The sequence below is a fragment of the Phasianus colchicus genome, chromosome 1, assembly GCF_987193195.1.
Source record: "Phasianus colchicus chromosome 1, bPhaCol1.hap1.1, whole genome shotgun sequence".
Taxonomy (NCBI): Eukaryota; Metazoa; Chordata; class Aves; order Galliformes; family Phasianidae; genus Phasianus; species Phasianus colchicus.
In genome coordinates, this window is record NC_143436.1 from 13,440,398 (window position 1) to 13,466,245 (window position 25,848).

Below are 25,848 nucleotides of genomic sequence, written 5' to 3' on the forward strand. Positions count from 1 at the left end.
AGCACATGATCTCAAATTACTCTTTATTCCAATAGTATTTAGTCATGTGCACTGCTATTGCTAAAGACTTGATTCACCCAATGTCAAAGCCCAGTTCATGGTTTTAACTTAAGTTGAAAATGATCTTGGATTCACAAAAAGTTCAAATTTAAAGTACAGTAACTATTCTTTTGTTTTTCTCCAGAGTTTCGCAGAATATTTTGTTATTCCATAATACAGAAACAAAGACATTTTTCTTTCATGGCTTGTAACTGCAGACCTTGCATATCTTCTTCTGTGGCGACATGCTTCTGCCCCTGACATTCCATTCCAGGTCATCTCATCACATATCTTTCCCATATTTTTGTTTACAAGGGCAAAAATTTTATGGTGGAGAACAATATAATCTAAGTTTATTATTAGCCAAAAAAATACCACATGGAAAAATCTGAGGGCAATGATCCAGAACAAATCTGTACTCATGAGGAGAAATTTTACTTTTACAAACTGACTTAAATGGGGATACTTGAAAGAGTGAGCATTATTTGCTGAGCTAATGGTTGAAATACTGATTCCTACTATACAACCTTCAAATCAAAAAATACAAAAATCCATATCTTGCTCTTTTTGCTTACTTTCATTTGGCTTTAAAAGAAGCTGTTGGGATCAAAATTTAAGTCATGTCGATAATTTTATGTGTTTGGGCTTAAAATGGATTTTGTCCCAAATGTTGTATAAGATGTAATGAACATTCTTTTTCTATTTAACCTTTTAACAAAAAATTCTGAATTCTGGTGAAGCCAATATGAATATCAACAGTAGAAAAAAATAAATTAAATGAATTTGGCTGAAACATAAAGCTCTGAACTGATTAGTCAGCATACAGCTTTAAGAAGTACACTGTAGACAAAGTCCAGAAGAATTGTAATAAAACTGAAAGATTTCTCTGCCTCACAAACTCCATTTATTTGTAGTAGGAACGGTTATCTATCTCTGCATAAAGACAATTTTCCACCATTTTATTTTTATAGATTGCACAAATACAACTGTGGGAGGAAAAAAAAAAAAGCCTATATTGATACACGTACATTGGTACTAAAGACCTTTTTGTAATTTATTGCAAGAAAGAACAATTTGCAAAAGGCTCAGCAATTCTTAACTGAATAACATTTATTTTGTGAAGGAAAATCTTGTACCATGTAACTGCATTTTATAGACTTTACCCAAGAACACTGCCATGAGTCCTGACGTACTTTAATCTGACGGTTAATTTTATATAAATAGTCCTCCTTTCCTTGGCTCACAGACTTACTCTGTTCTCAAATAAGAGACAGGGGTAACATTTCTAACAGGATCTGTAAAGCTGTATGGTGTATAACAGTAATTCTTCCAAAGTCAGAACAGTAAAAATCTCAACCAGGAATATTAAACTTATATATTGAATTCCTGGATGCCAGCTGCCTCTCTGAACTACAGGTTTCACATTTGGATCTCAGAGAAGTATATAAAAATCTTTTTTATAACCAGATGCCATAATATAAAACATTTTTACAGCTTTGTTACTCAGCTTCAGCATTAGATTTCTTTCTTTTATGTCTTTTTTTAAACACTGAAAGCTAAATTGGAACTAGAATTCATAAATATTTCTTTTTACTTCTATTTTTGAATGTTGACAATGGATGACTCATATTTTCCTTTGAGAGTCGGTCTAATTTGAATTAGGGTCACCTTTGTCTTTTTATCATAAAAGGCATATTTTAACACAGGATAAGTAACAAATTAACTCTTAAGTGTAAAAATGTTGTTTTCTACAGCAAACTGATGATGGCTGTGGGGATAGATGGAGTATAAACGTTATTCTTTCCTAGCCAGGATTCTGTATCGTGGTAAAAATTTCAGACAACTAACATATGTTAAATACACAGGTATGTGCAAATCCTAGGTGTATATACACTTTCATTAATTTGCCTCTGCACACAGATGAGAAGGCCCTATTCCATTTCATTTGATCAGTAACAACTGTTACACGTAATCTGACACATTGCTGAAGCAGGGTAAATAGAGAGTAGCTCAGCTGCATAATTAAAATCTGCTCTGATATTGATCTGATTATATTAGTTTTGTAAAAATTATATAAAGTTATACTATATCTATCAGCAAATAAATAAAAGTATACGTTTTCCATAATATCTATTATAAAAAGCATATACAATCATTAACTCGACCATGTTTTAAGATACAGCATAATACCAGCTAATTTAAAAAAAAATTATTTGAAATGGATTAAACAAATATTCACTTTGCTGATGCTTTTCAGCTCATTCAGGCTACATTTGTTTTTGCAGGTAAAGTTTTTACATAAAATGATTAACAAAGCTTAGTAAGACTTATTATTAAATTAAATATATACGTATAGATGGACTTTGAACAAAGACATTACAATCTCTCATATATCATTTTGGAAGCAAAATGAAGTTAATCACTTGTTTAAATAAATGATAGTGCATTTTACATTGAACCTGGTCTAGTAGCACCCCAAACCATTCTGTGATTCTATAAGTAATAACAGACACAACAAAAATAGCAGTGTACTTGAGCAGTGGTAACTGTAGGTGTTTCCAGGTTTCAACCTTAGGGAAGTAAAGTCACAAATTTGTTCAAGGAAAGTCTTCATTCAACAACACACAACTAGTGATAAAATAGACAATGGTATTTACATTCCTCCACACACACAAACATTTCTAAACACAGGTTTGTGATAACTTTCTTTGAGTTTGTTGGATCCGTATTGGCCACTTTAAGAAAAAAAAGCAAGCAAGGAGATGCATACAAGACAGAAGGTAAGAAGCCATAGTTAATGTTCCCATTCCCTAAGATGCAATCACAGCTCATTTTACTGCTTGTAAGATTGCACATTTCTAACTGCTACAGTAGTTGTCTTCTGCTGCATTAATAATGGTCTATATTGAAATGAAGGAAAAGAATGAGTGAGAAACTGGAGTAGTGAGAAAGAAAAAGAGCTTGGGAATGGCAACTGAAGGTGTCTTTTTTCAGTTCTGTGTTAATTACAGTGCTCTGGAAAGAACTGAGATCACTTGGTTATGCTGGCCAGAGTGAAGCTGAAGTCTGCAGTCTGACAGCCAGCCAGTTCTGTAACTGTTGAGTCTTGCAGTCCCTGTTTGTATCAGTTATTCTAAACTGTAATTTGCTTTTCTCAGCTTTTCTTTCTCATTATACAATACAACAGAACTTCATACATTTTGAAACACGCTCAAATTTGTTAGATAATCTGGGTAAGCTAAAATAATTTTTCCTTATCTAAATAGAAAATAATTGGAAAACTGGATGAAGATTTGGCAGCTGCTGGTAGGTGGTTGCCTGGAAATTCTTTTTTACTTTTTTCCCCATACTCCCATAAAAGTAATTACACAAAAAATAGAAAAGCATGTATCTTTTTACTGGATTTACTTTTACCTTTCTCTTTTAACTTAATTTTTCTGTTATATTAATTTTATACTATTACGTTACCCTTTCTTTTACTTTACTTATTTTTAACTAATTAACATATTACACAGCACTGAGTGGAATCTTCTAATTTTGTGTTTTTCATCTTACTTTACTATCTGAAGCAAAACAGAACAAATTATTTCATTATACCCATGAAATAAATGCACTGCTAGTACTGCATAATCCTGCCCTATGATAAAGGTTTTGGATGCAGATTTTGCTGAAAAGGACAGGAACCTTTTAGGTACAGGAATCCATGAGTGAAACAGAAGAATACTTATGCTCAAAAAACAAAATCACTTTTTCTGAAGTAGCTGTTCTGTACACTTGCATAACTCTTTCCTATAACCTTACTAGCAATAAGCTTTCTAACAACAGTTTCTCATCAGAGCTCTCTTGAAAACCTCTTGCAGAAAATTCCAGGAAAAAGGGAGCAATATCCAAGAACACACCGGAGTTCTTTCATATGCTTTAAACTTGACTTCTGGTTCACTAGCCCCTCACATGCTCTCAACTCTCACATACTCTCAACTAGAGAAATCCATCTCTAAGTTCATTAAACTCTGTCCATAATCACTTTCTTAGTTTTAGTAGACTATATTCAATGTTTTTGTGAGCCACCTCAAAGCAATGCACCAAGAAACTCACCTGTGATTTTAAAACACATTTTCTTTAACTCTGATATGATGTAAATAAGAACTGTAAGAACTCTGACTTTCCTGTTTTTGAATTTGAAGGGTTTTGAACTTCTTTCAGAACTCTCCATAAATAAATAAAACTAAGCCATGCTTTGAGATTCTGCAGTCTGAATACTGAACTAATTCCTCACATGCTTTTGAAGAAAATACATCAGGAAAAGAATGGAGGTTAAATGTATCAATCACAAAGGCAATAGTGACTAATATCAATTACTCATAACATAAAGAAAGGGAATTATTTGCAAGCTTCCTAGAAAAGACTCTAATATTCCCTAAAACCTGTGCATTTCAGAGGAATGATAAAGCCAGCATGTGTTTCTAATTAAGCTTGTAGATACTGCAAAATAACTAAAATGTATTCCAAGCTTTAACAATACCATTTTCCACCTCTTCATTCCAAGCTGAAGGTTGTTTAGTTATAGCAAGGCATTGTGACTACATTTACTGTCATTTTATTGCATAGAATAATCCAGTGCTTCATATTATTTTTTTCTTATTTCAAACATCTGAAATGTCTCTTTAAACAAGTATTCTGTCTTACATTATGAGACAACAGAAAAAAATCCAGGGATTAAGATATTTTATAGTTTGTGTACACACAGGATTTCAGTACAGTGAGAGCTATTTTGCAAGTGGCTCTTTTTGCCAGCCTGCTGTGTGAGGTTTGGGATTTTTTAAGCTGTTTATTTGAAGAGCTCCTCTTAGTTCTTTTAATATTTAAATGTTTAAACATTTAGAGAAGAAAAAGGGCAAATGTTCAACATTGAAAGGAAAGCTCTGTATCTTTGTCAACTCCTCGTATGTCCGCACTGTTTGGACACTTACTGTACAGCTGGTATTAACATGGGGAGAAAGCAGCGCTGTCTCCTAATGATTTTGCAGAGACTATGTCCACAGTGCAGGGCGAGAACAGGTACAACAGTGCTGAAACCATGCTGTGACTCTTGGATTTCTATCCACAGTGCTGGTTAACAGTCTCCAGAGAATCAATTTCATCCTTTAGAAGAAGAGAGCTAGGGATATTTGCTGGTGTTTTACTTGTTTGTGTCTGATACCTCCAAGTAAATTAGACAAATGCTTGGACCCATGACAACACACTAGGTGACTCAAAGCTTTCTCTTCAGGTTCTGTTCATATTTGAAAGCTGAAATAATGTAAGTATTTTAAGAAAAATTTTTTTTGTATTTCATGAAATGGTTCAAAATTTTGCCCTTTTCTATTTCTTTAAAAATTTAAATGCAACAAAGAAGAAGATATAGCTGTTTTCAAATGTGGCATATCATTATTTCTTGAAGAGAATGCATAAAATTTGTTTCTTTGAACTTTGTTTAGAAGAAAGTGACTGAATTGCATTGGTTACTCATAAAACAACCCAGTAACTCAGTTGACGAAAGTCAAACACTATAAAAGACAAATCTGAAGAAAAGATTAACAGCTACATTCATTGTTTTCACATGGGGTCTTTCATAGCAATACGCCTCTGAAAGGCTCACAGTCTACTACAAAGTACTAGATACAGAAAAGCTGTATGCAGATGTTGCTGCATAAAGCAGACAACACTGAGAGCTGTAGTCATGTAAAGGCATAAATTAAATACATTAATATACCCTGCTATGGTAGGTAAAGCACTACGTTTCCTCATGCAGGATTTCTACAACTTTAATATTTTTATTATGTATGGATCTGTCAGACGTCCTCCAATGAAAAAATAAACTGCCAAAGAGCTTTCTAAAACTAAAACGTAACAACTAGGAAAAATACCATGTATTCTTTCTCAAAGCATAATTCATAACAGTAATTTGTATCCCAGTTCATGGGAGAAGGCATTCTCTGCATGGAAAATATCAGAATTACCTTCTATCTGTATGCTACAATGGATGAGAAAACATTGCATCTGATAGTCAGTTGTGTCTTGCGTGGCTCACTAAAAGAGTGAGTGCCAGACTGCTTAGACAGACATTCTAGGAGAGAAGGCAGCTTGCTTGCCTGCTTGGCCATGAATTTTGAAAGAAGCATACCAAGCATCTGGTCGTCTTACACTAACACTAGCTGGTTTTATTGGAATAGGGCTTTGTAGGAATCAAAACTGAATTTTCCTGAAAGGATGTTTCGGGGAGAGGAATTTTAGGTAAATTAAAATCACATCTGCAGATGTTGTGGAATGAACAGAATGAAGACATAGGAACATAGTTTCATAGAGATTTTTCTTTGTTTATAAATAAGGTCCTTGCCTCAACAGAAGGAGTGATGTTCTCTGACCACATGAATTTGGTAATGTGTGATATAATTACTTTTTTTTATATAAATATCTATCTACTATGTTTATGTCAGTATCACCTTTTTGTGTTAACAGAATTTATACAAAAAATGAAGACCAATTAAAAATGGTAAGTAATACATGTGACTACCTGTTCTACCTAATTGCATCTGAATAATCATATTAAAAATTAAAATCAAAAGGCATAGGACTGTTTGCATTTTTCTGCTCTGATTTGTTCTCCCAGACACATGAGGAAGTTGAATAGCCAGTCATAGAATTTACTGGACAACATATAGTCTGCCTTCATAAAGAAAAGAATGACTGCTGAATTGAAAGAGAAAAAAATCTAGAAGAACCCTAAATCAGAATTTGTTTCTAGCACGGAGTTCTAGCATGTACCCCACATTGTGGGAAAAACTGAAGATGAATCTGATTACTTTTCAGCCTCTTCATCAATATCCTGCTAACAAAGAACCACTGAAATCTGAAAAAAAAAAAAAAAAGATAATAAAAATTACTGCAGAAGTTGAATCTTAACACCTCCCACCTCTGCCACAAAAATGGTTCATGTGAATGAGCTCAAATGTGCTTCAGGTTTGTTCATCCCTACTACTCACACTGCTTAAACAAACTAGGGTGTTTTGCAGCTCTATTGCAGGAGATGGTAGCTCCCAGAATAGTGCCAGAAATCACATGGCAAGCTGTAGTGTTTTAAATTGCCTTAGTCACCAGCTCAATGAACATCTGCTTGCAGTCTTGCCTTTCTTATTTTTTGTTTGACCTACATTCCATGATCTGCCAAAAAATACAACGAAACTTGCTCCAAAAAATCATGGGAAATGGTTATTCTATTTTGATAAATATTGAATAAACAGCCCTAAGTAAGACAAGTTTGTCAAACCAAAATATATTACTGCTTTAACCTCACAACCATTGGGTAGCTCTGGGAATGGAATTAAAATCTTCAGTAGAATTTAAAAATATCCTGAGCTCTTGGTTATTTTCCTTATCTTCAGGAAGACATGTCTGTAAGACTAAGAACTCTCTTCAGTACACGGAAAGACAAATAAGTTCTTGAAAAGAAGACTAAAAGGAATTAAAGGCTACAAGAAAGTCCTTTAACCAGACAAAAAGTCTTGACAGAAAATTTTCACTTGTGATCATCAGCTTTTTCTGCTGGATCCTTATACAGCTGGAAAAAATGTCTTAAAGATTCTTGTTTGGATTTTGTGATTGCTTAACTACTTGAAGTTGTGGTTATTATACAGAACACTCGAGGGATCTAGGAAAGCCCCATCTGAGGAGAAAAACACTGTTCATAAATAAACTCTGCAGTTCTGTTTTGATCTGATCTTTATTTCTCTCATTAATTACTTCTGCCATTAGTTAAGCTATCTCAGCACTTTACAGTGTAAGATTGCTAAGTAACACTTCTAGGGGCAAAGACTTAGAAAATCTGAGATTTTAAAGATTGTTTTGTTTATTCCAAGGACAATAAGGGTCATGGAGCACAAAAAAAAAAAACCCTGTATATAGTACTCTAAGTTCCTAAAGGAAGAATCAAGGCCAGTTGAATTGTTGGAAATAGACATTATTCCCTCATACAATCAGAAGAAAGCCTGGTCCTCAGTAACAAGAACTTTCCAGGTAGGAGAAGCATGCAGTTACCTGATGGAAAGGAGTCTTTCACACTCCAAACAGATTGCTGGTAGTATAGCAGCAGAACACCAAACCAACACGAGGATGATAGCAAGGCATCTCAGGATTACAAAAATCTCATCCAAAGAAGAAAGTAAACTTCCCAAAATAAAGGTATGTAAGGGAGCAAGGAATGAATGACTTAAAACAAAAATGTTTGAAGGGTTTGATACCATTATCTTACTATCTGATCTTTCTTTCCTTTGACATTCAGCATTGCTAGAAATTTCTACCCTTCCTGAAATAATTCAGTCCTGATGCCACATGCGGTGCAGCAAAGTAGACCCAACAGGTTGTGGAGTTCACTGCAAACTGTATGCACAACAGTGTGCAAAGGGAATGTGGCATGCTACATAACAAGGATTTAGGAACTCTTTTGTATTTCGAAGACTCTTCAAAAAAGGCTGGTATAGCTTTCTTTAGTTTGGCAATAGTAGCCATGCAGGAGAATATGAATACCTGATTTTAGTCTGACAGAGAAACATGAAGGTTCATATCAAGCAAACAAAAATTGTAAAATTTTATTCACTAATTAGAAACCTTAATTTCATCAGCTGCTACATAAATTTCTGTGTCATCTCCATTTGATCTACCTTTAACAAAATCAAAGTGATGGCACTGTTTTACATCCATACTGCAGTCTAGTGACCTCACTGCTGGGGAACTGGAGGAAGATAAATTTAAAGCACATCTCCCAGCAGAATGCACAGATAATTGCATTATGTAGAGAATGGAAGGAATTGCTTTATCAAGTGAGACAGTTAGTTGGGTTTTTTGTTTGTTCTTTTGTGCTTTAAAAAAAAAACAAGCCTCCCTCCTGTATTGTCAATATTTGCTTGTGGACTCTATAAAAACTAGTAACATTCCAGAGATCATGAACTTCTGGAGTATGTGTGTGACTGGTTAATAATTAATCTGCAGGATGAGTAATTTCTAATGGGGTTTAAGAAAATAAATGATTTGGATTGGACTAATTCAACAAGAACGGGTGTAAATATCCTTTATTCATGCAAGTTATTTGGCTCTTGACAGCACAAAGACATGTCCATTCAGCCCTACTTTCAGGCACAAGGAAGAAGACCTAAATAATCTTAACTGAGTAAGGACCATGTGAGACTTGTAAAGGCAGTTGTAGAACAGAAACAAGGAAGTAGATGTAAACTGTCACCTGAAGCTGAAATATTCTGTTTGGTTTGATTAGTCAGGCAAAGTACGTGAATAACTCTTAAAGCTGATACAAGGCACAATAAAAGAGAAAAAAAAAAAGCAGGAATACAGAAAAGAATCCTCCAGATCAATGGGCCCATATGAGCTCCTTCCTCAGCAATCAGCTTTAGATGGCTTTAGATGTGGAATCTGGGGCATCATTCATATCACCAGGTTTTGCTTTGGGTTTTCTGGATATCTAAGCCAAAACTTAGGATCCCAAGGAGGTGCTGTGGGTTTAAAATTCTCTTGTTATTGCATAGAAATATTCAATAAGCTGTTCTCAGAATCAGATAACAATGAATTTTAACTGTGAGGCCCCATACAAATAATGAATATTCCAGATATTCTAATCAGTGCTAGGCAGAACTGGGAAAAAGAGCTTCTTGTCCTCTTTTCATAGTGACTCTGTTTTGAAAAATACTTGGAACCAAAACTATACGTGTTTCAACATGCTGTGGAATTTAATTTTCCTGAATACTTTAACCAATTAAAAAAAGTTTAGGAAGAAGTGGACGCAGTGTAAGTGAAACCATTGTTGTAATAAGGCTCAAACTGGAAAAGAGGTTGATTCTCACCTTCTCCACCAGCTGTAGTAGAACTATAGTCTGCTTTTCAAAAACAGTTTTAGAAACTCAAATATTAAGAAGCAGATGTTAAAAGAATATTATAACAAATAACTAATAATCCCACAAACAAACAAACAAACAAATCTGTGTACGAGAAATTATACTGCATAAATGATCAGCACACATGCATTTCATCATTTTGCCTACATGCACAAGTTCTGAGTCAGAAGTAATCACTGAAACATGCTACTCTTGCCAAGCACTACCTACTTTGCTCTGCTATTAATATCACTTGTGATGCAAGAACTCCCACCCATTTCTGAGAACAGTGCAGGCAGTCTGATAACTCACAGGCTTCAAGCTGCCCTTATAAAGTTGTTCCACTTTTGCATACTTCCTCATACTGCGAGTTTCTCTGCAAAGATGAAGCAGCTTGTTTACTTAATCTTGCTTAAGACTGCTCTCCTGGCTTTAACAAATGTGTTTGCAGTTATTTTAGAAGAAGAAAAGGATGCTAAGGAAGAAAAAATTACTGGTACTTGCCCTATAAAGCTCAAAACTAATGGGAATTGTGATGAAGGAGAGGACTGTCCGTATCAGATAAATCTGCCGCCAATGACCATCCAGCTACCCAAACAATTCAGACTGATTGAGAAGACTCTCAAGGAAGTACAGACCCTTAAAGAAGCAGTAAACAAGCTGAAGAAGTGTTGCCAAGACTGCAAGCTGCAAGCAGATGACAACCAAGAAAGAGACAGCAGTAATGAATTCCTGCCACCTAATGCAGAAACTCCAGCAGAAATTCAAGATAACAGAGTAAAGGAACTGCAGAGCAAAGTGAACAGAATGGCAACCAGTCTAAAAAATGCAAAGAACCAGATTCAGACACTGCAGGGCCGTTTAGAGAAGATGAGCCTCGTGAATATGAACAATGTAGAACATTATGTAGACAGCAAAGTTGCTAATTTGACGTTTGTTGTGAACAGCCTTGGTAACAAGTGCTCTTCTCAATGTCCAGCAATGCAGCCAAGCCCTGGTATGTAACCTGTTTGTTCTTAATGCCTGCAACATAAGCTTTCTGTGCATTTTACAAATACTAGGTAAAGAACTGAATATATGTTAATCAAATGTCTGTGCTTCTAACTTTACAAAATAAGTATTTGCCCATTTACAGTTTGTTTATATTCCTGTGCAACTTTCCACCTGCCACTAGAGGGTTACTGAGAGTTGCAGGTGTTCAGTTCCTGCTGTGGTTGTTCCTTATTACGAGACAAAAATCACAACATTTTGAAGGATATATTTTTTTTCCCCATTCTAATAAGCAAACATGAAAAATGAAGGTATTAGTTTACACCATTCACTAAGGATATCAAATATCAGTGAACTACCTGTATTTTCTCTTTGGCTGTCAGGGGGCAGATTTCCTTCTTAGGTATTCCTGATAATACTGCATGTTTTTTTCAGTGCAGCTATTCTGAAATGGTCTGCAAGTCCATTATTAAATATCAAGTGAATCTAGTAAAATGTTTAATTCTTAAGAGGTGGATAATTAAGTTTTCTAATGTCACAGCAAATATCAGAAAGGCTTCACTAAGAAAGCTTATTAACTATACTTCTCAAGTGGGTAATACATATACCACCATTTTAATGCGTAACCTTTAGTATGATGCCAATATAAAATAGAAAACAAGAAGTGTTAACACTGACAAATACTTTTTCTTTCACTTTTTACCTGTTCTAATTGAAATATAGTATTTCTTCCTGATGTTCACCGTTCATAAATTATGACTAAAATATTTTTTGCAAAGTCATATAGTTTTTCTATAACATATAAGAACTTTTGCAGACAAGAAATATCCACAAGATTGTAAGTGTATTCTAGCACTTAGATACCATACATGTGAAGATAGGGGTCTCTACAGACAAAAGAGAGAAATAACAGAATGAACTTCAGTTTTTAAGTCCCTGTGGTTTAGCATTCCCACTTCAAAATGAAACTGTTCTTCTGTCTGCCCATAAAAAACTGAAAGAGTGCAAACTGCTACAGTGTATGTACAGTTGAAATTCCCAAAAGAACAAAAAGAGCAAATGAATAATAACAAATGTAATGCTTTAACTGTATCAACAATCAGCTTCAAACAGATACAAACCAGTATAAATTAATTACTGTAATTCAGATATAAAACATTCACAGAAAGAATGAATGGTATCTAGTCTATTGATAATGGGCAGTGAATCACATTCAGGCACAGTAGCTCTTGATGGGCTAAATTCATTTTAGATGTTTCTCTCTCTTACTGAGCTGTTGAGTACTATTCATAGCACACAATCATGTAGATGTTCCTTACATTTTACAGCAACTGATGTTATAGATGGAAAACTAGCTACAACTTTTTCACGTATAAAAGTTTTTCCTACCTCTTCTGAAAATAGCAACAAAACTTTATTTAAATAAGTGTTGAATTGGATTATAAAATGCATTTTAGCTGAAATGAATGCTCCCTGTCAATATCTGCTCTGAAACTTAGTACAGTAAAGATCCTACACAAAGTTCAGTGAAATAAATGAGAATCTATTGTGAACTCAGATTTAGTTGTTAAGTCTCTGATTCCTACACTTTATGCTTTCATAGATGTTTGGTTTTCTGCACTAGCAAACAAGGAGTCCTGAGCCTCATCCCCCGCTCCAGCTTGAGAACATTTGTCCCTTACAAAAAGTAGTTGAATTGTTTAAGTTTTCCTGTAAAAATATGACATTCATTTCTACAAATGAACATATTCCTAAATTCAAATCTACAATAGAGAACAACAGTGCCTAAATGGTTTTGACTCAACTCAGAACTGACAAATTGAAAGATCTCCATCATTTGTTTAGGAACATGGAATTATAGTACAATGCATTCTGAATGCTATTGAACACAATGTCATTACTAAGTTAGTAGATCAAAAATGGATTTTTACTCTGCAGGAAACATCTGGGGGTGTTTTTCTTCTGAATAGAATGTATCACTGAGAAGGGGAAAAACTGTGTTAATGGCAGATGCCAAACCTTTTTCCTTACTTTAAGGCCAGAAATGCCACATACACAGGAAAGCACATAGCTTTTCTAGCTTCATCTTTCTAGGAATTGCAGTATTACTACAATAGATGAGATAATTCTATAACATTTCTCCTGCTTCCTTAATTATTGTAATAATAACACATGAAAGATTCCTAATGATGCAGTGTTCTGAATCAAACTGTGGCTATTGAAAAACAGCCAGCTTAAAGTTATTCCCATATGAACAAAGATTTTCTCTGACACACTGCCAGATAAAGATTTGTATTATAGACACAGTGTGATGGTGTAAGTGAAATATTACAAAAAAAAAGGAGCAAGATTTAGAAATATGGACTGAAGACACTAATATAAATTTATTGAAGATGATGAAAGGATGAGGAAAAGGGTAGAGAAAAGGAGAAAAATGGAACCCAATGGCCAGTTTTGAGTTAAAAAGAAGCAATATAATTTAAATGGTTTCTGGTAGTCATTCGATGCAGAGATCCTAGCTGATATCTATTACAGAATAAACTTGATGGAGAAAAAGTTCGTTCCTAGAACTGAAACTGCAGCAACACTATTTCCTATCTAGAAGTCTTTCCGATCCAAAAGACTGAACATATGCTTATACTTCTTCCAAACAGATTTCTTGGTCTTCACTCATTAGATGTACTAAAAGTAGATCCAAGTTGAAAATCATGGCAATGTAACAGACAACTTTAGTTATATTTGACTTTTCTTATTTAACCATAGCTGTGGAAATAATGAACTTGGTAAGAAGAAGAGCCTATATGAAGAACAGATTACAACAGAGTCTGCACAGCGCTTAATAACTTCTGTAGGCCACATCAGTCTGAATAAAATTTTTGCTTGTTTTTAAATTGATGCTGTGTTTAAACTTACAATCTTTGTTTTTCCACCAGTTATACAAGTAATGCAGAGAGACTGTGCAGATCATTATGCAGCAGGCAAAAGGAGCAGTGGTATCTACCCAATTACCCCCGACCCCAGAAACAGCACCTTCCAAGTCTACTGTGACATGGAAACACAGGGAGGTGGCTGGACGGTGCTGCAGCGGCGTCAGGATGGTAGCACTAACTTCAACAGAACGTGGAATGACTACAAACACGGCTTTGGAAACCTCAGCAGGGAGTTTTGGCTGGGGAACGACAAAATTCACCTCCTGACAAAAAGCCAGGAAATGCAGCTGAGAATCGACCTTGAAGATTTCAATGGTATCAAAGAGTATGCCAAATACCAACATTTCTACGTGGCCAACGAGTACCTGAAGTATCGTCTGAGCGTTCACGGCTATAGCGGCACAGCAGGAGATGCCCTCCTCTACAGCAGGCATTACAACCATGATCAGAAGTTCTTCACAACTCCTGACAAGGACAATGACAGGTATGCATCAGGGAACTGTGGTGCATTCTACAGCTCTGGCTGGTGGTTTGATGCATGCTTGTCAGCCAACCTCAATGGCAAGTACTACCACAAGAAATACAAAGGCGTTCGCAATGGAATTTTCTGGGGCACATGGCATGGTATTTCTGATGATACTCCCAGTGGATACAAGCAGTCCTTAAAATCAGTAAAAATAATGATCAGACCCAAAAGTTTTGCACCATAATTTTAAACCTTTTCTTAACTAATTTGCATTGGATTGCACTCAAGATCGTACTTACTCAGTATTATATTCAGAATTCAAATATTCAGTTATATTTGTCATAACATAGTTCTAGACAAAGTAACATATTTCCACATGCATTTCTAGAGATGGTGTTTCCCATATAACGTATGAAAGACAACAATTGTTGCTAAAACTTAGCATAGGTTAAGTTGTGGTATTGTAACCTAAATATTCTAAGCATTGCTTTTGGTGCTTTTACTGTATGTGATACATCTTCTACAAACTGTGTCTCAATGAACACCTGCATTTTTACCTGGATATAACTCAGAGGCACTCTGATAACACACTAATTTGTTAAACACTTAGTATGAAACATTATAACTCGGATACTGCCCAACACTTTCTATTGTCTTTCCTTCACAACCTCAAAGACGCACTATGAGAAATGTCAAAATGAATCAGGAAAAGTACAATCTGTTATTATTTTAAAAGGAGAAAGGAATAGAGGGCCACGTGATTAGCACAAAGATGCACAGAAAAAAGGTTGAGGAATACTTAGACTGTGAATATGGTTCCTAAAACATTATTCCCTTTGTCAAAAACTATTTAAACAAGCTGGTGAAAGAATTGGATAAAAGCAAGTGGAAACAACGCATAGAGAATGTACTGAAAGATGACCTTTCATGCTTGTTTTCTTCTGCTCAACCTCAATATCCTTTCCATCTTTTGTGGGAGAAAGTAAATCTCATGTAGCTGGTCACAGATTTATATAGGGGAGTGGACAGGTAGGAAGAAGACACATCGAGAAGAATCCATGTTTTTGTATTAATCCCTCTAAATACATACAAGAAATACATTTTGCTTTCTTTTCTGAATCTTTTAGGTGAGCCAAACATTGCAAGATGACAGTTGTAGAGACTCAAGCTCTTATTTAAGTACTTCTCACTATATGTATCATTAGGCCTTAAATTATACATAAATTCTATTTTGTAACACAAGATTACATTCTGCCCATTTTCTGAGCACTGCTTTTGCAATCAAAGAAACATGAGTAATCCACTGGCCATTAGATGCAGAAAAGAGAATATGCAGAGGTTTTTTTTCTTCGAAAACATACAAAAGAAACAGTGCATTTTTCTTATACTTCGGGAAGTGTAATTTAAAGAAACTGTTATTATATTTCACATTGTAGATAGCAAGCACAAATTTGCCTACACATACCTATTGTCTATGCTAGAAAAGACATGTCTATAATTACGGTGACTAATATTCTGAGAGGAGATGCCAATTATCTTAGCATGAGGTATTTTGCTATATAGCTAATAGCAATTCTAATTCTCAAATGCAGATAAACTATACAAAGACTGAATTTCTTTACTGGTAAAAGTGTGTTTTTTACAGGCACAGCATTTTTTGCTATAAGAGCCATTTGTTGGTAATGGTAAACAACAGAACTGTGCTAACAAACCTATGAGCACACATCTGGCCTAAAACTTTACAAATCAGACCTTAATTGTTTTAAAGATAATATCCAGAACTATCATGGTTACAAGCTATGGACATGAGCAAAAGTCCATGGCAATTACTAAATAGCAGAGTATTAATATATATATTTGAGAGAGTAAATACTTTGAAGGATATTTCAGTGTGAAGAGTAATTTGGTTTATTGTATTTCAATTTTAAAGACTAATGGAAGATTTTAATTGTAAGATGTATAACCTGTGCTTGAAAATGTTTTGAAGTCATAGAATATTTATTTTGTGATAAAATGGGTTGTCTAAAAAAACAACAAAAAAGCAGTTTATGAAATATTGGTTAGAAGAGCAAATATCTAATTGTGTGTGATTGTATTTAATAATTTTGCACAAAATGCAGTTTTCTCCTATTCATTACGTGGTAACTAGCTCTGTATGACTTACAGTACCTATAAGCTTCTACTTGAAAATGTCTTTTTCCTGCTAATTTGTTGGGAGGGAAACTGTTTCTTTTTTATTGTGCTAAAAGGAAAAATTGTAAAAAAGTAATTTCATCAGGATAAACAAATAAGACTAACGTCACCTACAAAGCCTTGATCAACTTCTTAAAAAAAAAAAAAAAGAAAAAAAGAAAAGAAAAGAAAGAAAAGAAAAGAAAAGAAAAGAAAAGAAAAGAAAAGAAAAGAAAAGAAAAGAAAAGAAAAGAAAAGAAAAGAAAAGAAAAGAAGGGAAAAAAGGGGAAAAAAGGGGGAAAAAAATAACAAAAAAAAAAAAAAAAGCCTGCCTCGAACTGTTGTAGCTGAATCTCCAGCAATGTGTACTAGTTTTATAAAGTGTAACTCCATCTATTTGTTGCAAGCTTTATTTTATATTTTTCCTTGTTGTAAATAAAATTGTCACGCTATTAAAGCTATACTGTCATAAATTTTAATGGGAACTAAGAAAAAAATTCTCATAAATGTTTTACTGATTTTCTGTAAAAATTGAAGCAGTCAGAAAATGCAGGTATAGGAAGACAACTACAGATGGCCTGCAAAGATGCATGTACCATGTGACAGGAGAGTTACAGAATTGCTGTCAGCAATAATTTTTAACAGATCCATTCAGCTGCCAGATAATGCATAGGCTCTTCTTCAGGCTATTCATATTTTGGAAGAGAAAAAATCAATTGCCTATTCAAGTGTTTGTACAACACATATCTTTGTCATGAAACAGGAGACAGAAACTCATCTGCTTTTTTAATTATGCACATTTCAAAAAACATTCCAGTTTCAGGAAAACGTGAGGATAGATATAATACTCAAAATTAAAGCATACAATTTTATATACAAATCAGAGCACTGGTCTCTGAGGCTTTATAAATAAAAACATGTATTTTAATGTACAGAAAGCATCTATGTAACAAAGATTATTACAAGAAAACCTTTTGGCTTTGATCTTGCTAATACTTAAAATGTGAGTATTAGTAAAGCAGATTAACAACAGTTGGCTTGCTAGCAAAATTCATATGAGTTCCCCCCTCACCCCCTCCAAAAAAAGCACAAATCCATCTGTTAATTGTATAATTGCATAATTAATAAAGCAGGCTATAATGTCTTTGTTTTCTGTGCAACATTTAAACAACAACAGCAACAACAACAAACAGCAGAGAAGAAATGAAAAGAATCAATCATATCATAGAATCCTAGAATGGCTTGGGTTGGAAGGGACCTTAAAGATCCTCAAGTTCCAACCCCCCTGCCACAGGCAGGGTTGCCAGCCTCTAGATCAAGCACTAGACAAGGCTGCCCAGGGCCCCAGCCAGCCTGGCCTTAAACACCTCCAAGGACAGGGCATCCACAGCCTTTCTGGGCAAACTGTTCCAGCACCTCACCACTCCTTCAGTTAAAAACTTCCCCCCGACATCTACTCTAAATCTCCCGTCCTTTAGTTCAATACTTTGTCCTATCACTATCTAGCCGTGTGAAAAGTAGATTTCCCTTGTGTTTATAAACTTCCTTTAAATATTGGAGGGCTGCAATGAGGTCTCCCTGCAATTGTCTCTTTTCCAGACTGAACAACCCCAGATCCTTCAGTATAACTTCATAGGGGAGGTGCTTCAGCCCTTGTACAATCCTCATGGCCCTCTTCTGATCCCTCTTCAAAAGCTTCTCCTAGTCTTGAGCTGGGTGCTCCAGACCTGGACACAGTACACCAGATGGGGCCTCACGAGGGCGGAGTAGAGGGGAACAATCACCTCCCTGTCCCTGCTGGCCACCCCTCTTCTGATGGAGCCCAGGATACCATTTGCTTTGCGAGCTGTAAGAGCACAGTGCTGCCTCATGTTCAATTTTTCATCAACCAGAACCCCTAAGTCCTTCTCAGGGCTACTCTCAAGGAGTTCTTCTCACAGTTTGTATACATATCTGAGGTTACCTTGACTCAAGTGCAGAACCTGATCTGAAGAGCTGAAGATCTAAAATGATTGGTTTTAAAATATTTTTTTTCTGTCCTGTTTATGCAAATATATTCCCTTATTTGTGTTTTTGGGGAAACACTGCAGTCAGCAGATGTTTCTGTAAGATTTAAGAGCAACTTGTAGTTTGACACTTCATTAGAAAATAAATTTGCAGTTGTACAATTATTTATGAAAGAAATTCATGTGGTTCTCAAACACATACCTAGAACACCATGTTTATGACCTAAAGCAAAATCGGTTTTAAAAGTGCCAAATTAACTCAATTTCTATGTCATGCAAGTCACACACACACACACATACAAACCAAAAAAACAGCAAAAAGTGTTTAAGTTTTCATAGTGATAGAAGACAAGAACTAAAAACTGGCCTACCAAAAAAAAAAAAAAAAAATTGAAATCTATTCTTATAAATGTGTTTTGTCCTCTTTTTTTCCCAAGAAATAAAATAAAAGCAATATGGTATACATGGGCCTGAAAATGCTGACATATGTTTAAAAGAAAAATTCCATTCACAGTTCCTGATAAATGCAAACACTCCACCTACGAAGCAGCTAGGCTGCGTTTGCAGCTTTCATGAAACTTCTATGGAGTTATAATATTTCTGTTAGAAGTGAATTTGGCCATCAGCCTCAGTGTTAACCAGAAACAGAAAATGTTTTAAGATGATGTGTCACATCCAATGCTCAAACAAGTCATGAGATTAGGATGTGAATCAGTTATTTTTTAAGTCCTTGTTTACTATTTCTGATCTCAGTATTACCTAATTATGTCCACACAATTAAGACAAACTGTGGCTCTAACTAGTGGTACGCTTCTACGCAAACAGTATGCCAGCATTCAGAATTACACAACAGAAAATTGTAAGTATGTTTTACATGCTGATTTCTAAGAATTACACAGAACTTATGACTTTTATAGGGAAGTAGGATCCACCCTGAGAAATAGAAATTCCCATTCCTCTGTTTGGACAGAGCATAAAAGCCCCTGTGCATACCTCTGCAGCTTACCCAAAAGATAATTAATTCTTCTTAACACAGATCTTAAAGGCTTTCCTCATTTAGGAGTATTTGAATACATAGATTCTTTGAATTAGAAAACTAGAAATCAACTTGTTAACATTGTAAGTAACCAGATTTATAAAAGTGATGACTCTCCATGGCTGGACACATAAATGAAGTGAGCATTGCTCTGGCTTCCTTGCAACACAGCTGTGCTGACATCAATGGTCTAAGCCAAGGCCAGATAGATTTTAGCACAAGGGTGCCCTAGTTTGGGATATCTGGTCTCAAATGCAAATTTAGAGTAAGAATAGAGGGAGAGGGAGATAGCTTTGGAACAAAAGACAATAATGAACTTGTTTTTTTAAGTTTCAAGAGTCTCAGAAATTTCAGTGGAAAGGTGAAATACAGTTACAGATTATTCTTTCCTTCAGCCTCACTGCTTTCAGGAGCCATTTCCTCTGCACAGCACAAGATCTGCACTTGACAGCAAAAAATAACAAGACATTGACAAGGGTGCTCACTATCAAACATGCTGTTTGATAATCAACAGAAATACTACTTGCTTTGTGATAACCTCATTATATTCAACAGCCTCCTGGGTTTATTTATACTCAATTTCAACTAGCAAAAAGAATCTCTCTATAGAGAGAGCATACTACATTGAGTCTGTTCTTGTTTGTGTTGGTTAAAGGCATCTGTAAATTCAGTCCACTCCTTTACAGCTTCTAATACGTATTACCAGCAATTAGAGCAATCAGTTTTCCCATCACAGTCACTAATCAGAGTTTAACATTCACTATGCAGAACACTGCTTACTAGCTGAAAACTTACAGCCACATTATCATCCCTAACTGACTTTCCAAGTGACCATATCAACAAAGTAAAAAACGTTTGTTTAATTAACAGTTAGATTCCTGTGGGTGGAGGTGGAGACAACATCTGTCCTCCCTGTCTGTGCCAACATATTTATATAGCTCTTTTGCTGTGCCAGAAGCCCTTGAAGCACGTAATGTGGAGTACGCCAGGATCGGCTTAAGTTATAAAATGTTGTTTGCATTCAATGGTTATGTTAAGATTTATATATATATATATATAGCATATATATGGTTGGGGAGTACTGAAACAAATTAGCCACTGCTGTGGTTACAGAAATATACTTCTGAAGTCTATTTTAGTCTACCAAGCTAGCTTTTATAGGAAAAGTTCCATTTAAAGTTATACCAACGTTTTTATCTAAAAATAAAGTTGTTTACATCTGCCTTTTAACCTGAGTTAAGAATGAACTAAAAACCAACTTCTTAGCAAAGACAAATAAAAAAATAAATACAATGCTCTATTTTCCAGAGTGGCACTGTCAAATGTTAGAATACTGTAAAAAAATATTAGATCTTAGTTTTCATATTTGAAAGCTGTAGCTGAAGTACAAATAACAGGTGAAAAAGAAGCATGCTCAAGCATTGAACCTCTGCATCCTTCCGTGACTTTAAAGCTCTTCCAGCTAACAGACCCACATGAATTAGCCTCACATCAGCAGAAGTGAAACTTGTTTGAGAATTCTCTGTCACTACATTATTCCATCTTTTGTAAGCACAGAGACTTTGCTCTATGTTCCCAGTAGAACCAGGAATCTGGTTAACAGATATTAATGCTAGTAACAGTTCTTCCTTTTTGGCAGTCAGGGGTAGCTGACTGTTCAGTTCCTTAACCCCAGAAAGACTTCAAAGATTCAAAATAGTGATGAAAAATATTTGCTAGTCACTAATAGAGTATTGTGGAAGGCTCTTTCTCCTTCCTGACGGATGATGGCAATAGGATGCTTGGACACTGGCAAAAAGTAACGTCACATGATAGTGACAATTTCCATTAAAAAAGTGCAAATGGAAGATATGGCGCTGCCTTCAAATATGGTACAGAATACATTTTATCATTCTACAATACAGAGTAAAGCAGTTTGCATCAGACCAACCAGAGAAATCTCCCAAAGGAGTTCGTCCTTCCGCAGGTTCAGATTCAGCACATAAATGGACTGTGTTCATTAGCAGAAAGGGATTACTGTAGTAACTTCCTAATAAGGTACCAATTCACTGCCTCCGGTAAATAATAAAGTTATTTTTATTCAGAAGCATTTTACAGAATGAATAACTCTCTTGTAATGTCTTCTACAAAGACATGCATGATAAATATTGTAGAATATTTCTTCTACAATTGTTTTAAAAATTGATGTATGCCTTTGAGAGAGCTAACAAGTATCTTTCTAATGCATGAGCACACCAGCAAAAGGAAGAGAAAGCACAACATAGAAAAGCTTAGAGACATTACTCTCAAACAAAACCTAACAAGAACTGCTGACAAGTGAAGAAGGCCCCAAACTGGGGGAAGTTACCCTCTCACCATTTCTTTATCCTTTATCTTTTTTTTTCCCCAGAAAAACGGGATTTCCATAGAATCATGGAATCACCGAGGTTGGAAAAGACCTCTAAGATCATCCAGTCCAACCATCCACCTATCACCAATATTTCCCACTAACCCATGGCCCCTCAGTACAACATCTAAACTTTTCTTGACTAAACTCCCAGGGACAGTGACTCCATCACCTCCCTGGGCAGTCTGTGTCACTGCCTGTCCACTCTTTAGAAGTAGTATTTCCTAACATCCAAACTGATTCTCCCCTGGCACAACTTGAAGTCATTCCCTCTCATTCTTTTGCTAGTTACATGGGAGAAGAGGCTGACCCCCACCTCACCACAACCTCCCTTCAGGTTGTCTATATCTATTTATAAATAAACAGCATTAACTAGACAGAATAAAAAGATACCAGTCCCTCAAACTAATTTCTTCTTCTTGAAAGAACCTGAAGAATACTGAGTTTTGGATAGTCATTTGAATCAGAAAGATGAAACAACATCTTTTGTAAGCAGATCAATTTTATCAAACCTTTGTAATTTTGTAAAGATACAGCAGCTGGAAAACTATCCTAGAGTGTAGCTGTCAATGATTCACTAACAAATTGAAAAGATATATAGAGTAGGGCTCTTTTTTATATGTAGGATTTAATCTTAATTGGGTTAAAAAAAAAAAGAGCTTAAGTATCTGAAAAAGATTTAGAGATTATAATAGATTACAAACTGAATACCAGCCGCATCATTATGACAACAGACATGCAGACATCTATTCTATTAATTTATGTTCTTATTAAAGGAGCCTGGATCAGGTGGAAGAAAGGAAAATAATTAGTGGGAAATAATGCTGCTACAGCACATGGAAGAGCCAAAATTATGAGGAGAGAAATTGTGACAGTAGGCAGGAGGCAATTTGTAATTTATTTCCACTGCCCTGCTGTCTTCATTTTGAGCATTTATACCAGTTTTGTGTCATGTTTGGTAGATTTTTCACTATGCAAATTATGCATATTATTCAATATGCATATTATTCAATATGCAAATGGCAATTTCAGTATCTCCTGTGTTGTTACAGCAGTGAAAATAACTTAACAATGATGACATAAGGATAAAGAGAGTTGCAGACAGAGGTGAAATGTACAATTGTAATGTCTGTTGGAAAATAAAGCAATTTGAAAGCAAAGAAAGAAAGACTAGCTTCAGACCGATGAACCTAGTTACTAGTAGAATATTCATTTTATAATTGTTAATATATCTTAAAATTGAGATAATGGACATGACAAAATTCAACATATTTGCATTGCTTTTAAGAATACAGTTGCATATACCTAGTCCATAATGCACAAAATTCAAAATTAACTAGCAAAGTGTATAGAATCTTTACGTAGCATTTATCCAAGTGATATATTTGTTTCATCAAATAGGTACCAGAATGTGTAGTTTTCCATTAAACTTATTCACATTATACAGATTTATTTATTTCTAAAAGTATATACTAGAAGAGAACAGGATTATGAGTTAAGATACACAAGACAAGAGAATCAATTAGAAGTGTTACAGCAAAGGTCTTATTTCAAGGACATAACAGCAAAGGCCAAAAGAAGTGGAAAGTTCATTTTTTGAATGTATGACAGTCCTCTAACCAACAGCAGTGGAAGTATTGAGTTATATTTGATGTCATCTTGGTGATAAATAAAAATGCTTGATGAAAAGAAGCAAGTCATGATGGACTGAGGGGCTTTTGTTCAAACCTCTAGCCAGCTTTTAATAATTTTCCCAACTCCACATGACTAAACACTGTTACTATTTGTTATTAAAAATGAAGGAGAAAGTTCTGCAAGCTTGACTTTTTGAAATTTCTGCTATTTTCACGAGAAATACAAGAGTGGTTTGGTTGGAAGGTTTACTGCCAGAAGGACTATATTTGTTCTCAAATAAATCCTAATATCAAAAGGTTTTCCTTCTGATAAGTATTTACTGCTACAAAGCTATAAATGACTAGCTAGTAATTCAGAGAAAATATGATACAAAATACTTTGTGTGGAAAAATTTAGAAAGATATTCCAAGATTTAATCTAGTATTGATGCAACAACCTCTGTGGTGACCTCTTAAGGCAACACTCCCTGAAAGGAGCAACATGGGTACCCGTTAGGCATACCATCCCCAGCAAGAAGTATATGTTTGCTCCTTCTTCATAAAACATTCTTATGCCTTAGAACAAAAATTAGAGAAGATAGGAAAGCTATAGGTAGCCTATGGTAACGTGCTTCAACTATTAACAAAAAAAAATATGCATTTTCAATTATTTGATTTTGACACAATATGCACTGCTGTAGCTAAGAAAACTAGAGTATGTGATACCTCATCTAAACACTGAAATGCAGGACTTGATGTTACATCAGTGGATCCTTCATCTCGGGTACATACTGTTGGAGCTAAAGCACAGATAGGTTGCTCCCTCTCGACTTCCAATTCTTTTTCATCAGAACTGGAACTTTCATCACCAGCTTGACTCATTCTCTGGAGATCTAGGAAGTAACAAAAATACCAAAATTTGGTTAATTAAGTCCTGGGATACATGTGACTATGAAAGATAAATATGTAGTATAGAAAATAATGTCTGCATGCAAGACTCACACATTCAAACAATAAAAACTGGAATGTTATCAATTTTGGATTCTCTGTAAGTTTATAAAAGACAGGAAACAGCACTATCCCTCTAGCATTGTTTGAGTATTTTAAAAATCCTCAAACAGTTGGCTAAGTTCTCTTTATGTAAGCGTTTGAGAGTATGCAAAACAATACTTCTTAAAGGACAGGCATTGAATAATAACTCTAAGTTGGAAAATGCTTCAGGAGTCATCTCTCCTCTGCATAGCAGGGCTTACTTCAAACCTAAATCAAGTTCTTTAGGGCTTTGATTATCTGAGTTTTGAAAATCTGTTCAATTGGAGACTTCAGCTTCTGCCTCATAAAAAAAATCTCAAGGTAGGTAGGGCTATTGCAGGTATAACTCCTACGACATTTCCTGTTGTCTGCATAGTACTAACCAAAGAATTTGTCTCCCCTCCTCTCCAGCCATATATGCCCACCCTTTGCTGCATCTCCTGATCTTGTGGGGTACCAATACACAGAACAGAAGCCCCTTTGCAGAACGTAGAGTTCTTGAGGAAAAGACATGGTCTGACATGTGTAGGTAGTATCATTAAGGTTATTTGTGCTCATAAGTCATTGCATGGTCATAATGAACAAAAAAAGAAAGAAACACCAAAGCCATACAAAATGCAAAAACATGGTATAATATCTGAGAACAGTGAGTAGATATATAATGAAATCTGGCACACAGAAGTCTTGTTGTGCCATAGCAAGACAGGAGAGCCAGAGCTTGTTTGTAGAGCAGGGGAGACAGAATATATATGGAGGAAGTCAAGCATTTCTCCATACGTTCTCTATAGTTGGCTTAGATGCAGTGGACAGACAAATCACAGTCTTGGTATTTCAGTTCAAAATGTGGGGAGAAAGGTCGATGATGACTGCAAGCATTCACCTGACTCTGACAGTTCCTTCTAAGGTAACTATTATGCAAAGCAACTCTTCCAGAGAACATTATTTTCTGCTGCAGTAATGATACAACAAGATCCTGACAGATGCCAAAATGCTGAACTCACATCAAATTATCTAGTCTTGTCATTATTCTCATTTTAAAAAATCTTTTTTATTATAAAAAAAAAATCCACAATAAAAATGAGGGAAGTTTTTTTGTGATATTTTAATAGTATGCATCAGGTTTCTCCAATGAAAGAACCAGAGTTTTGCATTCCAAAGTCAGAAAACTGACAGTTAGCAAAGTGTGATTTCTTTTTACAGCTGTGATGGGAAAATGATATAAAGATGCTTTGTTTAGCATAGCCACTTTTTGAAAAATCTC

General features: G+C 35.2%; 2 protein-coding genes across 5 annotated transcripts in view; one reads left to right on the forward strand and one right to left on the reverse strand.

Annotated features, from left to right (window-relative positions):
• The window catches only part of CCDC146 (coiled-coil domain containing 146), a 69,398-nt gene that overhangs the window by 38,799 nt on the left and 4,751 nt on the right, over window positions 1–25,848 (reverse strand). For all 4 annotated transcript variants that reach the window (XM_031593856.2, XM_031593772.2, XM_031593609.2 and 1 more), the window contains one exon: window positions 24,282–24,448. In XM_031593856.2, coding sequence (XP_031449716.2) covers window positions 24,282–24,437 — 156 coding nt within the window. In that variant the 5' untranslated portion in view covers window positions 24,438–24,448. The remainder of the gene's footprint in view (window positions 1–24,281; window positions 24,449–25,848) is intronic.
• On the forward strand, window positions 10,200–16,971 carry FGL2 (fibrinogen like 2). The gene is made up of 2 exons (XM_031594166.2): window positions 10,200–10,953; window positions 13,880–16,971. The coding sequence occupies exons 1-2, from the start codon at window positions 10,215–10,217 to the stop codon at window positions 14,584–14,586; spliced, it is 1,446 nt and encodes a 481-aa protein (XP_031450026.2). The 5' UTR covers window positions 10,200–10,214; the 3' UTR covers window positions 14,587–16,971.